This window comes from Nycticebus coucang, chromosome 10 (assembly GCF_027406575.1).
Source record: "Nycticebus coucang isolate mNycCou1 chromosome 10, mNycCou1.pri, whole genome shotgun sequence".
Lineage (NCBI taxonomy): Eukaryota > Metazoa > Chordata > Mammalia > Primates > Lorisidae > Nycticebus > Nycticebus coucang.
In genome coordinates, this window is record NC_069789.1 from 103,528,246 (window position 1) to 103,543,513 (window position 15,268).

The 15,268-nt window shown below is 48.0% G+C and overlaps 1 protein-coding gene across 4 annotated transcripts in view; it reads right to left on the minus strand.

Annotated features, from left to right (window-relative positions):
* Positions 1 to 1,163: 1,163 nt before the first annotated feature.
* LOC128596736 (T-lymphocyte surface antigen Ly-9-like) overlaps positions 1,164 to 15,268 on the minus strand; it is a 75,663-nt gene continuing 61,558 nt past the window's right edge. Inside the window, exons 3-7 of one of the 4 annotated variants that reach the window (XM_053606405.1) lie at positions 13,809 to 14,198; positions 11,913 to 12,215; positions 10,014 to 10,154; positions 9,737 to 9,813; positions 1,164 to 9,444 (exon numbers count right to left, since the gene is read on the minus strand). In XM_053606405.1, the coding sequence (XP_053462380.1) occupies positions 9,352 to 9,444; positions 9,737 to 9,813; positions 10,014 to 10,154; positions 11,913 to 12,215; positions 13,809 to 14,198 (1,004 nt within the window). In that variant the 3' untranslated portion in view covers positions 1,164 to 9,351. Of the gene's footprint in view, positions 9,445 to 9,736; positions 9,814 to 9,904; positions 9,991 to 10,013; positions 10,155 to 10,461; positions 10,661 to 11,912; positions 12,216 to 13,808; positions 14,199 to 15,268 lie in introns of those variants that run through there. The other 3 variants (XM_053606404.1, XR_008383137.1, XR_008383136.1) reach the window with 3 other exon arrangements.

Here is a 15,268-nt window from a genome sequence, read left to right on the forward strand (position 1 = left end):
AAAATTTTTTTAATTTACCAATGTCTTAAATCTACTTTTTCACTCAATATTTCTTCTTCTCACTGCCCCCCCACCCCCACCCGCTACCTGTTCTTTGTCCAGAATGTTTTGCTTCTGTGTCACAGGCTTGATGCCTCCCTTTGGCTCTTTGAAGAGCATGAGGGTAGTTCTCCTAAGTTTCTGTCCACAATTTACTGTTAACTGCGGTTCTCAGGCTGCAGCTTCCCTTTTATGGCCTCTGCTGACCCTCAGTGAGAGGTACATTTCCTATAGTGCTGGTAATTTTGTACTGTTACCCTACTTTCAGCAGTAATTGTCCTCTACAAGAATCTACATGTGTTCTGAGCTGAAGGATTCTCCCTGCTGGGCCAGCTCACCGTTTCTTCAACCAGGGCACTAGACTTCACCTATCTTAAGGTAGTTTCTGAGCTCAGAGTTCCAGCATGTGGTGAGAATTCACATACACACACACACACACACACACACGTGTGCACACGCACATACATACAGCACCCACTGGGATTCCAATTTCTCGCATGTGCGTGTCGCACTCATGGGGCAGAGCAGACAGCAGTCCCTTGGTGACTCCCCAGGCCAGAAGACAGAAGCGTTCTCCTCCTGTGCCTACTCCAGCCCCTCATCTGGCTTACGCAGCTTCCCTCATCCCATCTGGGGACACGTAACACAGGATCCAAGGTCCAGGTCTGGTGACACCTGGAGACACCAGAACTTCCAGCTCCATTCACTGCTTCAACACAGAGTTCCCTCTCATCACAGTAACTGAAGTTTTGTTGATGCAAAATAACACAGAACATTTTGGTCACAGTTTTACCGAGCATTATTGGGTGGTCAGAGTGTGAAGAGGGGCTTCCTGAGTCAGTTCAGGCACCGTTGAACTTTGGGAACTGACAGTTCCCAAAGCACCGTCTCCGTGCCAGTCCTGTCACACACAAGCCTCCCATTCCCCGGTGCCATTGCTTCAGCCAGAGGCTGGAAACCCACAGAAAACACAGAAATCAGCATTCATACTTACCTTCTAAAAAGGACAAGAGCAATATTTTATGAAATGATTTTATTAATTATAGAGAAGAGCAAAATAATGGAATGCCACCCCCAACTCCACAGGGATAGAGAAAGAGGGAGGAACAGGAAAGCGGATGGAGGCTGAGGAGACAGGACGGCCTTCCTGATGGCTTGTGGTCATCCAGCAATTGGTTCTCTGGGCCTGACAGTGTCTACACTGATTTTCTGTCTCATGGGGCATTTTCACAGCTTTCTTGGACATCCTCCTTCTCCGTGCTGGGAAGTTGCCACCTGCTTCCTCACAGGTAATGCACTCTCAGGGTGACCACTGATGGCTCTCTCTCTGGCCCCTAGTTCTTGGCTGGTCCCTTTCTGTTGGGTTCTATCCCTCCTCCATGTGGCTCTCTCAACAAAGTTCTCTTAAGGTCCTGCATCTACATGATAAAGAATATGTTCATTTGGCTTTTCCATGGTGATGCAATTTCTTCCCTGCTGGCAGCCCTCACCCCCCATCTGCCACCACAGGCTGTTTCAGCAGCACCTCCTCTTTTGGCTGTCTCGGGTGCAGATCAGACACCTATTCAGTGTATCCCCAGGCTGCAGGGGACTCACTTCAGGCTCTCTCACCCACTGTTACCAGGATTGAGGTGAGGTGAGGAGCCGGCACTCAGGGGGTGGCAAGGCAACTGAAAACATAGCTCTCCCCCACAGAAAAAATCATCTTCCAGCTCTTCTTCAAATGCTACCCTTTCTGTGCCTTCAGAGTCTCTCAGAGCTTAAGAGTCTCACAGTGTATTTTCAGAAACTCCTTTGCAAATTCTTCATGTGGGAGGTATTTGCCCAAGACATTTTCTTCTCACCTTCTAAGTGCTGTGAGGTTGTGAAGGATACGATAAGGTGTGCAGAGGGCAGGGGGAGGGGGTGAAGGGAGCCGAGAGGCTCTAGCTGCCATCCCTTCTCTAAATCTGGCACTCTGTGCCCTTTCTCAGTATATGACTTAGGACAAACCATTTCACTTCTCCAAGCCCGTTTCTTTGGGTGAGAGGTGCCCCACCATGGGTTAGGTGAGACAACTGATGTGATGAATGGAGAGGCTGCCCTGCAAATGCAGTCACAATTCTCCTGTCCCTTCCTGCCCCAGAGCCCCTGCACCATCCATCACACTAGGCTTGTGAAACATCACCTTGGAGTGAAGGGCCCCAGGGGTCATGAGGGACTTAACTGTGACTTGGGAGAGTAGGGACCTCCCCAGGGATCTGGGGCAAAGAAGGATGCCAGGACCAGCCCCTGACCCCCGGGCCCTGGCCCAGGGTCAGCAACCACGTGGACCAGAAAACTGCCACCAAAGGCCTTGGGGACATCTGTGGTACTCAGGAAATCAGCCAGCCAATATTGTGTTTCTAGTTCTAGTTCTGGGAACACTCTTCTCCCAAAAGACTGAGGGTAGGTGGGGTGCTCACACTTCTCAGGAAATGTGATATCCAAACTTCCAAACCCCTTGGGAAATCCAGAGACAGCAAAAGTTGATTTGTGCCCTAGGAAACCATGAAGGGGGTCTAGGGAGGGAGAAATCAGGACTTTTAAGAAGGGGAAAAAAGCAGGCATACATGGACTGATGCTCATTTCTGCTTTACTCAAGTCCCTCTTGAAGTGTCTTTGAGTGAACACAGAGTCATATTGGCCATGAGTGACTTCAAAAGGGAAACTAGTCTCGGAGGAGGAAGCTGGAGTGGTAAGCAATTCACTCACAGTATTAGAGGACAGCTTTCCATAGTTAGAGCCATTCGAAAATGGAATGGACTGCTCTGGGGCACCGTGAGGTCCCTGTTACCAGCATGGTCACTTGGTGGGGTTGTTGTTATGTAAACCTGTGGTCCCCAACCTGCAAGCCCCAGACCAGTACTGGTCCATGGCCTGTTAAGACCCAGGCCGTACAGCTGGAGGTGAGTAGTGTGTGAATGAGTGAAGCTTCATCTGTGTTTACAGCTGCTCCCCATCACTGGGATCGCTGCCTGGGCTCTGCCTCCTGTCAGATCCGTGGTAGCATTAGATTCTCATAGGAGTACGAACTCTATATTGTAAACTGCGACTCTGAGTGATCTAGATTGCTCTCCTCATGAGAATCTAATGCCTGATGATCTGAGGTGGAGATGGGATGCACTTAAATCATCTCCAAATCATCCCCCTATCTCCCTGTCCCCTCTGCCTCCCCACCCGGTCCAACAGGCTGTGGAAAAATTGTCTTTCATGAAACTTGTCCTTGGTGCCAAAAATGCTGGGGACTGCTGATTTAAAGCACAGATTGGAGTAGGACCTGGTGATGAGTTTCCTTCCAAAGGGAACATTTTTAGACTCTAGGAAACTCTCTGCGTCAAAACCACAAAGGATTATTCCCAGACCCAGAGTCCCAGCTTCTCAGAACCAGAGGTGGAGCCGAGCACCTGACACTGCACCGGCCCCTGCAGGGAGCACAGCAGCAATGAACGTGTCTCCCAGAAGCTCCCTCACTCTCCCTCCTCTGTCTCTGAGCCTACAGGGGCTAGAGCTCATTCTGATTCCCACTACTGTGCACCCTGCTGCCAAAAGGCCTTCTGCATCTCGGGCTCCATGGGATGCTGGGAGTTGAGTTCATTAGGAAAGTTTCCAGCAGAAGAAGGGAAGTGAGAGTTGCTCACGCAGCCTTAACGACTGGATGTCAAGTATTATAAATCATAAATGAATGCCCTGTATCTTCTTTCCAGCTTTAAAACTCATGGTTAGCACAGAAATGAGCTATTCTTCAAAGATTTCAAGAAATCCACTGTTAATAGGATTTGGCCCTTATGCCCTTAATCAAGAAAATAGTAATACTTATGTGTGTTAAAATATTTTCTGTGATGGTTTTTTGAGGTTAGAGATGTAGATAAATCTTAGTAATATATATTTTTCCAGAAATGTGTCATTTCATGATGATTTTTAAATTGAACATCAATTACGTACTGCATTCTCTTAGAGTTTCATTGTTGCTATTTTGCTTACTGAACAGCTTAGTGATAAATCAGATGAAGATTCCAACCTTTAGAACTACCAAATCTCATTCACCAGTTCAGTTTTTCTCACTGAGTATTGTGATTGGTGATTTAGCTGGTAGTATATGGTGTATCAAGAAGATGTATGCTCCCTCCACACCCTCTGCTAGAACTTAGAAATGAGGGAAGTAGGGCGGCGCCTGTGGCTCAGTCGGTAAGGCGCCGGCCCCATATACCAAGGGTGGTGGGTTCAAACCCGGCCCCGGCCAAACTGCAACCAAAAAATAGCCGGGCGCTGTGGCGGGCGCCTGTAGTCCCAGCTACTCGGGAGGCTGAGGCAAGAGAATCGCTTAAGCCCGGGAGTTGGAGGTTGCTGTGAGCTGTGTGAGGCCGCGGCACTCTACCGAGGGCCATAAAGTGAGACTCTGTCTCTACAAAAAAAAAAAAAGAAATGAGGGAAGTAGCAGTGGGTGGGAATTTTGGTGGTGTTATTGGTGGAGGTGGTGGTGTATGTAAATGAAATAAAACGCCACCCATCTGGAGTACAGGAGAGGCATGTAGCTATTCCAACTCATAGATGAGGTAAGACTTACTCTCATTATAGAGTTTTTGGCCAGGGCCGGGTTTGAACCCGCCACCTCCAGTATTTGGGGCCAGAGCCCTACTCCTTGAGCCACAGGTGCCGCCCGACTTACTCTCATTATGAATATAATCAAAGAAGAAACATCAATCAGGAGGAAGGTTAATAAGACATGGAGGATAAAGAAAGGCGAATGACAGATAAATGAAGTTCTCTGTTAGGCTGGCAGGAGAAACCTGTGCCCTGTTCAAGTAAATCTTACATGGAAATGGAGAGTGCAGAATCCAGAAGGCTGGTGAAATCCACACCAGCAGCATCTGCCCACCCTCCCTGACTCCTGGCTCCCCAAGCAGCCCACTGATATTTTGGCTTCTGTTTTGGTTCTAATGATGATGTCACCTCCAAAACTCATGTGTAAACTTAAGGCCCAGAGCAACAACATTAAGAGGTATGGGTTCGGCGCCCATAACACAGTGGTTACGGAGTCAGCAGGCTGGCGGGCTCAAACCTGGTGCACACTAGCTAAACAACAATGACAACTGCAACAAAAAATAGCTGGACATTGTGGCGGGCGCCTGTAGTTCCAGCTACTTGGGAGGCTGAGGCAAGAGAATCACTTCAGTCCAAGAGTTGGAGATTGCTATGAGCTGTGACACCATGGCACCCTACTGAGGGCAACATAATGAGACTTTCTCAAAAAAAATAAATAAATAAAAGAGGTGTGGCTTTGGAAGGTGATTAAATCAGTGAGCTCTACCCTCGTGAATGGTACAAACACCCTATCCAAGAGCTCAAGGTTGAAGGGACCGCTCTCTTGCCTTTCATCCCTGTTGCCATGTAAGGACACAGCATTCCTCCATTCTGAAAGATGAGCCACAAGGCACCATCTTGAAAGCAGAGAGCAGTCCTCACAGACACCAATCCTAGTAGCACCTTGATCTTGGACTTCCCATCCTCCAGAACTGAGAAGTAAATATCTGCTGTTCATAAATTACCCAGTCTCAGGTGTTTCATTAAAGCAGCATTAACAGGCTAAGATAGCTCCTTATGTGGCCTGTCTTTGGGAAGAGGATTGACTGATCAGGCTAACAGAAATATCCAGTCCAGTTGAAAAGTACACTTCTTACCGTAAATTATGAAAAACCATTCTGATTTTGTCTATCACTGTCTTATAACATTCTCTAGCAAGCTTTTGCATCTCCAAGGAAAGCTAAACCTGGACAATGAATATGATGAAGTTTCTGGGCTCAGTCTTAGAGTCTGAGGATCAGATTCAGAGCCTTGCTAAATACATCAAAATAATGATAACCTGAGGGACCTCATCATTCATTCATTCCTTCACTCAATCAGCATTTACTCAGCTACGTGCTGAGAATTACTATCTTAGAGTGCAAACTATCAGCCTGTCCTTGCCACATACATTCCTATTTGAATTTTAAGAAGTCTCCATATAGATTAAATATTTCAGGGTGCATGTAACAAGGGTCATCCTATACATGCTGCTATATTACACAATTAATATTTCATGGACATCTTCCCATTTAAATATATAAAAATATACAGTCAGGCATCTTTAATGCTGATACATTCTGGGAAATGCATCATTAGGCTAGTTCACCATTATACAAACATCACAGAGTACAGTTACACAAACCTAGATGGTGTAGCCCAGTACACACCTGGGCTGTATGATGCAGCCTTTTGCTCCCAGAGTTACAGGCAATTGCAACACAAAGGTAAGTATTTGCGTATCTATATATATATAAACATCAAAAAGCACACTGAAAATATGGTATGAAGGATAAAAAATGGTACCCCCATATAGGCCACTTACCATAAATGGAACTTGAAAGATCAGAAATTTCTCTGGGTGAGTCAGTGAGTGGTGAGAGAAGGTGAAGGCCTGGGACATTGTTGTGCACTGGTGTTGACTTCGTAAACACTGTACACTTAGGCTACTACCCTAAATTTATTTTGAAAATATATTTTTCATTCTTCAGTAGTAAATTAACCCTAGCTAACTATAACTTTTATACTTTATAAACTTTAAAAAAAATTTAATTTTAGATTTCTTTATAATAGAGCTTAAAACACAAAAGCAATTTAAAGCTATTTTAAAAAAATCTTTATATTCTTAATCTATAAACTTTTTTCCATGTTAAAAAAGCTTTTTCTTTTTTTACTTATTAAATTTTGTGTTAAAATTGAGTCATAAACACACACATGAGCCTAGGCTGACACTGGAGCAGGATCATCCATACCCCTGTCTTCCATATCCACATCTTGTCCCACTGGAAGGTCTTCAGAGGCAGTAACGTGCACGGAGCCATCATCTCCTGTGATAATAGTGCTTTTCTGGAACATCTCCCCAAGGACCTTCCTGAGGCTGTTTTGCATTTTTTTTTTTTTTTAATGAGTAGAAGGAGTACTCTCTAAAATAATGATGAGGCCAGGTATGGTGGCTCACGCCTGTAATCCCAGCACTCTGGAAGGCAGAGGTGGGTGGATTGCCTGAGCTCATGTGTTCAAGACCAGCCTCAGCCAGAGCCAGAGAGAGACCCCATCTCTAAAAACAAAAATAGCCAGGCGTTGTGGCAGGCACCTGTAGTCCCAGCTACTTGGGAGGCTGAGGCAAGAGAATCGCTTAAGCTCAAAAGTTTGAGGTTGCTGTGAGCTGTGATGCCATGATATTCTACCGAGGGTGACAAAGTGAGACTCTGTCTCAAAATAAAATAAAATAAAATAATGATAAAAAGAAGAGTACAGTAAATACACAAATCAGTAACATAGTCATTTCTTATCAAGTATTATGTACTATGCATATTATACGCGCTAGACTCTTAAATGACTGGCAGTGTGGTGGGTTTGTTTACACCAGGATCACCACAAACACATGAGCAATACACTGCACCATGGCGTTGTGATGGTTATGATGTTACCAGGCAATAGGAGTTTTTCAGCTCCATTATAATATTATGGAATCACCAGGCCAAGCAAGGTGGCTCACACCTATCCCAGCACTCTGGGAGGCTGAGGCAGGAGGTTCCTCGAGCTCAGAAGTTTGAGAGCAGCCCAGGCCCTCCACACCAAAAGTGCTCATCTCCTTGGCTCTGTCCTCCCCCAGCCCCATTATCCACCTGAGGAAGCCTGCAGGGCCAGACAAAATTGTTTGGGCTTTCTCACCCACATGCTACCAGAAGTCACTGTGTTTTTCTGTGATGACATAACTGTGCACAGTGATGTCATGCTTCTGTAACTGCTGCTTGGCACTTTGCCACTCTTGTCCCCCTGGGTTTAAATGTGCACAGGACCCTCTGTTTGTGAGAACCTCCTCTGTAGCTCGCCGTCAGCCAGGAGCTGGTTAAGAGCAGACTGCCCATGCTGGCTCCCCTGTCACCAAGAGCTGAGCACACATGTAGCACCTGCCCTGGGTGCCTGAGTTCTTCTCTGCTCATCCAGACCAGAGCACTATGCTGTGCAGAGCCAGGTCACCCTGCAGGAAGAGTCATGGCTGCAACCCAGGAAATCTTGAGTAGGCGCCTTCCTTCCATAATGTTCAAAGTGTTCAGAAAGATCCGAGCAGGGAGACCGTTTCCAAAACTTCAGAAACTCCATGAACTGTATCCTGGAAGGGGGCTTTGGACTTTGGACAGAATGGTAGCATTTCAACAGGCAGGGGTGAAGGTGAGGAACAGGGATAGGAAAACAGTGATTTCAGGTGCAGGGATGCAGGGAGAAAAGAAGAGGTTGACCCAGGGTATGCAGCCAGCAGAACAACAGGGTCTGCGGGCAGGATGAGAAGCCGGAGAGCTGGCTCAGACCTTCCCAATAGTTTTGCTGTCAGACCCCAAGGCAGCACCTACCAAGAAAAGTGGGGAGCACTCAGCATCACTTTTACCTCCAAGTGCTCCCATCCCAGGCCAGGGGAAGACCTGAGCTGTTTTCCTAAGACAACCCCCAACTTTGGTCTCTTTTTATTTATTTATTTATTTGCAGTTTTTGGCCAGGGCTGGGTCTGAACCTACCACCTGCAGCACATGGGGCCAGCGCCCTACCCCTTTGAGCCACAGGGGCTGCCCCCAACTTTGGCTCTTAAGGTCATTCTCTGAGAAACAGAAGGCTGGGGAGAAGGGAAATTCCTCTTTTCACTCCACAGGAAGATAAGTCCATGGACTAAGGCTGAAGCTTAGGTTCAGAATAGCCTGGGTAAAAATGAAGGCACCTTGTGTTAAGATGTAGAATGTGCCCTGACCATCCCCCAAACGCACAGACTGCTCAGGACGGCCCCTCTGTGGTCCCACCATGCTGCCGCTTTTGACTCCAACTCAGTCCCCAGAGCCTAGGTCTTCATTCCCTCCTCCATGGCACAGTCCACTGCCCTGCACAGTTCCTGCACCTGGCTCATGTTTGTGGAATTACGCACACTAGTGACACACAGAGGAGGAGACTTGCCACCTGCACAATCAGACATGGTCCCCTTGAGAAAGTTTTTGGACAAGTGTAGGATCCTTGTGGAGGATAAGCAAAGAGCCCTCACCCAGCAGGTGTGAGGATCCTGAATGGGAGGGCAGTTTGGGGAGGGGTCGCAGAATTCAGCCAGGCCCTGAGCACCCATAGAGCGTGTGGCTGCCAAGTCAGGGTAACGTAGACTAGAGACAGCTGGTACTGGACTGAAGCTTGGAGAGTCAAGTATCTGCAGGCTTCAGGCTCAGAGATACCGGATTCTCCCGCTGCCTCCAATTAATTCTTCTTGACGATCTGGCCTGGGTTACGGACCTCACTATAAACAGATTTGAGAGGCCCCTTTTCTTGCACATGCACCTCACCGATGCCCTGGAATGAAAGACAGAGAGGCCCTGGAGCAGCTGAGGGTCGAGCAACCCAGAGGGTCCGTGGAACCAGTGCCCACTGAACTGCTGTGCTTATGAAATTCCCCAAAGCGCCCAGCATTACATTGACACCAGTTACAAATTTTGTTAGTAAATACTGTTGATTGTCCAGAAACAGATGAACAGGCAGTGGGGACATAAGTGGTAGATGTCTAAGTTTAGAAGCCTAGAGCTGAGCACTGAGGGACCTAGGAGTGCCCAGGATGGCCAGTGGCCCCAACCTTCTTCATACCCACCTGAGGTTCCTGCTCTATCAGGTCTGCATAGTGGACATCACCAGCATCAGCCCTGTGCTCCTCCTGCAATCCTGCACCTGAGTCACACACAGGCCAAGCTGAAATCTGTGCTTTGGAGATCTGTGTCCCTCCCACTGCCATGAATCCCAAGGCCATGGCAACACACACCTTCCCCTCTACAGAAGACCCTCCTGGCACCCAAATTTAGGAGGAAGGGAACTGAGGTTCTAGTGGACAAGGCGAGGTATCTGGACCTGGAAAGAGAAGTGCAACCTGCCTATTCTAGGTTCCAACTTCTTCTTCCTCTTCTTCCCACGTGTGTTCCAAAGGTATAATCCAGCTTCCAGAATCAGCAACAAAACCACAGTAGCCCCTAGGATGCCTGGCCGCAGCCTGTCCATGTCCCATCCACCTGAACCTAATTTTCTCAAACAAAGAATGAGCAAGATTAAGGCAAGAGAGAACCTGAGATACCCATTTTCTTTTTTTTTTGTAGAGACAGTCTCACTTTACCGCCCTCGGTAGAGTGCCATGACGTCACACGGCTCACAGCAACCTCCAAGCTTTTGGGCTTACGCGATTCTCTTGCCTCAGCCTCCCGAGCAGCTGGGACTACAGGCGCCCACCACAATGCCCAGCTATTTTTTTTTTTTTTTGGTTGCAGTTTGGCCAAGGCCAGGTTTGAACCCACTACCCTCGGTATATGGGGCCGGCGCCCTACTCACTGAGCCACAGGGGCAACCCCGGAGATACCCATTTTCAAGAGGAGGCAGCGGGAGAAGCAGGTGGATGAGTGCAAAGGGGTCTGGCACAGAAGCTGAAGAGGGAGGAGCAGGGCAGGTCCATTCATTCAGCCAGTCACTGAGCTGCAGCTTGTGCCAGGGATACTGAGACGAACAAGAAGGTGTGTAAAGCATCTCAGCACTAGGAGGGAAGAGAGAAAATGTCAACCTCCAGACAGAGGCACCCACTGCAGTGGAGGTTCACACCCTGTGCTCCATGTTCGGGAGGGGTCTCCCCAGAGGAGGGGCTGGCAGACTGTGTTTTGAAGGGGAAGTAAAAGTTTCCAGATATCCAAGGGGGTCACTCCAGGAATGGGGAGCACCACGTTTAGAAAATAGAGTTGCCAACACCCCACTGTGGCGGGAGTAATGGCAGGGAGCAAGGTCAAAGGAAGGTAGGCATCTGTGTCCAGATAGTCTTTTGCCCAGGCCAAGTGTTGGCCATTAGCTGAGATTCTACAACGGGATCAGAAGAGGAGGTCACAGGCAGTTACATAGACACTGACACAGCAGATCCCCCTGTGGCTCCTGGAGGAAAGTTCAAGAGGACAGGGCTGCACACAGGGCCCACATCATCCCCTTGTTCTATGAATACTGTGAGCAAACTTTGCCAGAAGCTGGTGTGGCAAAGGGATTCAAAGGGAAACAAGACATGGCCTTGGCCTCAAGGCTGTCCAGTCTACGAAGAAGACAGGACACAAGCACATCATCACTGCTCAGTGTGGTGGCCCCAAACAGCTCCCTCAGGGGAGTCGTAAGGACAGGATGGGCCACATCACTTGCAAAGCCCTGCACAGAATGAAAGCAGGGAGCCCAGTACAGACTTACTAATGCAGGACTTTAAGCCAAGTCCTTTAGGCAAGGGGCCCTGTGCCACTGACTAGTCTTCTCCCCATGAAGCCTCCCTCGGGGATCCTTCAGTGAGAGGAAGTCAGGAAGGGAAGGACATGGGACTTGGGAAGCTGATGGGAGAGCACACAGCATGTCCAGAGCTCAGACTCTTGCAATGACCGGACACATTCAGGGGAACTGCAGCCAGCAATGGGGGTGAAGGAATATCTAACCTCTGAATCTTACTGAGGGTGGGGGTTGGGATCAAGTTCCCACAGAGGACACAAACAATAACACGATCCCACCTGCTCTCCCCAGAGCCCACGCTGGACATCCAGTAGAGGACAGATGGGGTGGGAGAGCTACAGGAAGACTACTGCCTGGACCAGCAGGGACATGGTGGTTGGGTAGGAAAAGAGGGCATGGATGGGAGAGACAGTGAAAGGCAAGGTAACTGTTGCTCTGAGAGTAGGGGAACAGCGGTGCTACCACACATGGCAGAGAATAGCCCAGAAGCACAGGCCCCAGTGCTGCTAGAGCTCTTCATGCCCCTCCCTACTTACCTTGGGCACAGATGTCCCTAAAGTCTTTGGTGGCAGTTTTCTGGTCCACCCGGTTGCTGACCACACAGGTAAAGCTGGTGTTGAGCTGGCTCAGGGGCAGGCTCACAGCCAGGGTCCAGGAGTTGAGGGCTGGCCCTGGTGTCCCTCCCTGCTCCAGCTCCCTGCTTTTCCAGGTCACCTTCAGATCTTCTGTGGTCCCTGAGGTCCTATTCTCCAGAATGACATTGCACTCCAGAGTTGCATTGCACCATTCTGATGTGAGGGACAGTAACCCAGCCTGGATGTGGGGATGGGGCACTGGCTCTGGGTCAGGAGGGGACAAAAGAAAGAAGCATCACATGTGGAGAACACTACACACTCTTCTCTCTCCTCATTTCCTCACTGAAGTCATGGCAGACACCCTCTAAGTAAAGTGGGTGTGTTTTACAAATAAAACTCAGTTTTCCTAAAGCTAAATACTGAGTTGATGACGAGAAGAAGGGGAATCCCTGAGTTCAGCTCTACGTGGTTTTTCTAGATTGAACAAGTCTTTAAAAATCTCCCCACAAAAACAAAAGCTGAACTCCACCTATTCAAGGCCCATTATTTCTAATAAATTTGGGTCTTTCCTGGAAGGGGATGAAGTCTGGGACAGAGGACTTGTCCTGCCCCGGGGTCTGACTCCTCATCTCAAGATGACAGGAGGTCTGGGACTGCACAGGCCTGTGGGCAAGACTTCAGGCCAGCTCTGGCAGGCCAAAGACAGCCCCACACTCCCCAAAGTAGACAGATTTGTGGGAGAGGCCCTGGAAGCAATAGGAGCAACATCTCCATGTGTGGTGAGAACATGCCCTGAGTTTGTGGCACAGACAAGAATAGAAGCCAGATTTACAAGCCAGTCTTAGAAGTCACACAGGACTTAAAACTGGAAAACGACTGTCTCCACAGCAGGATATGTCCCTATGCAGAGGGAAACATTAGGAAAAGAAAGACTCTGATTAACATGTGTCCTAAGAAGTGTTGTATATAAACATTCTACACCTATCCAGGCTTCCAGAACTGGATTAGCAGAGTCCTGTGTGAGTGAGGGGCTGGGACTGAGAGGAGAGGGCCAGAGAGGACTCCATATGTGTGGACTCTCAAATTTGGAAGGCAGAATACAGACCCCAAAGATGTCCATTTTCTGGTCCTGGGAACTTGGGAGTAGGCTCGGTTATGTGGAAAGGGGAATTAAGGTAGCAGATAGAAATAAGCTACCAATCAGCTTCAGCTAACCTTCAAAATATGAAAATTATACTGATTTATCCAGATGTGCCCAATGTAACCACAAGGATCTTTAAAAGTGAATGAAGAAAGGACAGGAGGTAAGAGGGATGCAGTGTGAGAAGGACTCGAACCACCTCAGCTGGCTTTAAAGATGGGGGAAAGTGGCCACAGCTGAAAGAGATAGACAGCCACCAGCAGGTGAAAAGGGCCAAAAATACTCTCACCTGGAGCCTCCAGAAACGACGCAGCCTGCCAACACTTTGATTGCAGTGAAACCTGCGTCACACCTCAGACCTCCAGCACAGTGAAATAGAACATTTCTGGTGTTTTAAGCCACTGATTAAGCCACAGTACTTTGTTCTAGCAACAATAGAAAACTAATACACAAATTAAGAAACACTATTCATATAAAGGATGATTGATGTTATTGGAAAAATTGCTATTCACCCAATTTCCATTTCCTCTCCCAAAACACTGAAGTGATTTTCTCTGTGGTATGAATCTCTCAGCTCTGCTCTCCATCTCTGGTGCCCTCACTTGCCCTGTTTTCAGGGGGGACAATAGAATCTGAAGACTGTGTCTTAATGGATTGTGCACATGTGACCAATTAAGCAGGTAAGGCCTGGGATGGAGGGAAGGGCTGTCACTCACCATACACCATGAGGTGGAAAACCTGGACAAATCCTTTTCCTCCAGTTAATGTGGCTTCAGCTCGGTACTGCCCACTGTCCTCAAGGGTCAGGTTCTCAATCCTCAGGGAGGTCAGATTGGGCACATGGACCCTCTGCTTCAATTTCTCCTGGAGGCCAACCCACCTTGGGAGCTCATCCCACGAGACTTCAAACATTTTTATGTAGCCTGACTCAGGGCCAAAGCTCCACAACAGCTTCTCCAGGTCAGCTTCTGGAACTACTCCTGGCTTCTCGGTCACATGAAACAAAACAGCACCTCCTTGGATCCCCTCCAGATAAGTGTGGGCTCTGGAATCCTTGACTCCAGGGCCATGTGCCCCAGGACTCTTGACCACAGCACTGCAGACACCTGGGGCATTGGAAACAGGAGTGTTTTCTCATCAAGAACAAGGAAGAGAACCACATAACTTTTCTTTCTAATGAAATGCATCCAGAATTTTTCTTTCTAGGAAGGCAGCTCAGTATAATGAATTAGAAGTAATCCTGGAATCAAGTCTGGTTCTAGTGGAGTATGAAGCAGGTTAAACTGCCTAACCTTCAGTTTCCTTGCCCTCCCCAAATGATAGCATGAATTCAATTAGATCATAGGTCAAGAAAACCTATTCCTAGCACATGCTAAGTGCAGAAATGTAGGAAGCAGCTTCTAAAGTGGTTCCCAAAGGCCTCTTCCTCCTCATGTGCATGTCAGTGGGTGACCCCTCCCTGGAGCGTGGGCTGCTCCCAGTGACCTGCTTCTATGGAACAAAACACGGCAGAAGTGAGGAGGCGCTTTTACCTGTGTGAAGCCTTCAAGGTCTAATTCTTCCTCCCCACAGAGGAGACCCACACACACAATATTTTCATAACTACTTGAGAAAAAATTTCAGGACTTTTTTGAGGTTTATTTTATTTAAGATTCATCTGGCAGTATTTATTAACAAAGAAGAAAAAGACGCCAACACATTGCTCCCCAGGATACTTGTGAGGTGAGGTTACAGACTATTTGCCAAAATCTAAGGTCCCCCAGTTAGGGGGACATGTTCTTGCCAGGGGTGTGGGGCTGTAATGGATTGAACTGTGTTCCTCAGAAAAGACATGTTAGAGCCCTAAACCCAGCACCTCATAAGGTGGACTTGTTTGCAAACGGTCTTTTCAGATAGTTATGTTAAGATGAGGTCATTAGGCTGGGCCTTACTCCCATTTGACAGTGTCCTTATGAAAAGGGGAAATTTACACACAGACATGCACAGAGCGAAGCTGTTGTGGAGAGACACGGGGAGGATGCATGTGAAGAGGGAGGTTGGACTGACACAGGTGCAAGAAAAGGAACACTGAAGACTGCCAGCAAGCACCAGACCAAGGAAGGGGCCAGGAAGGGCTGCCCTTGTTACAAACTGAATATTTGTGTTTCCCCACAAGTTCACATGTTAAAGTTTTAAC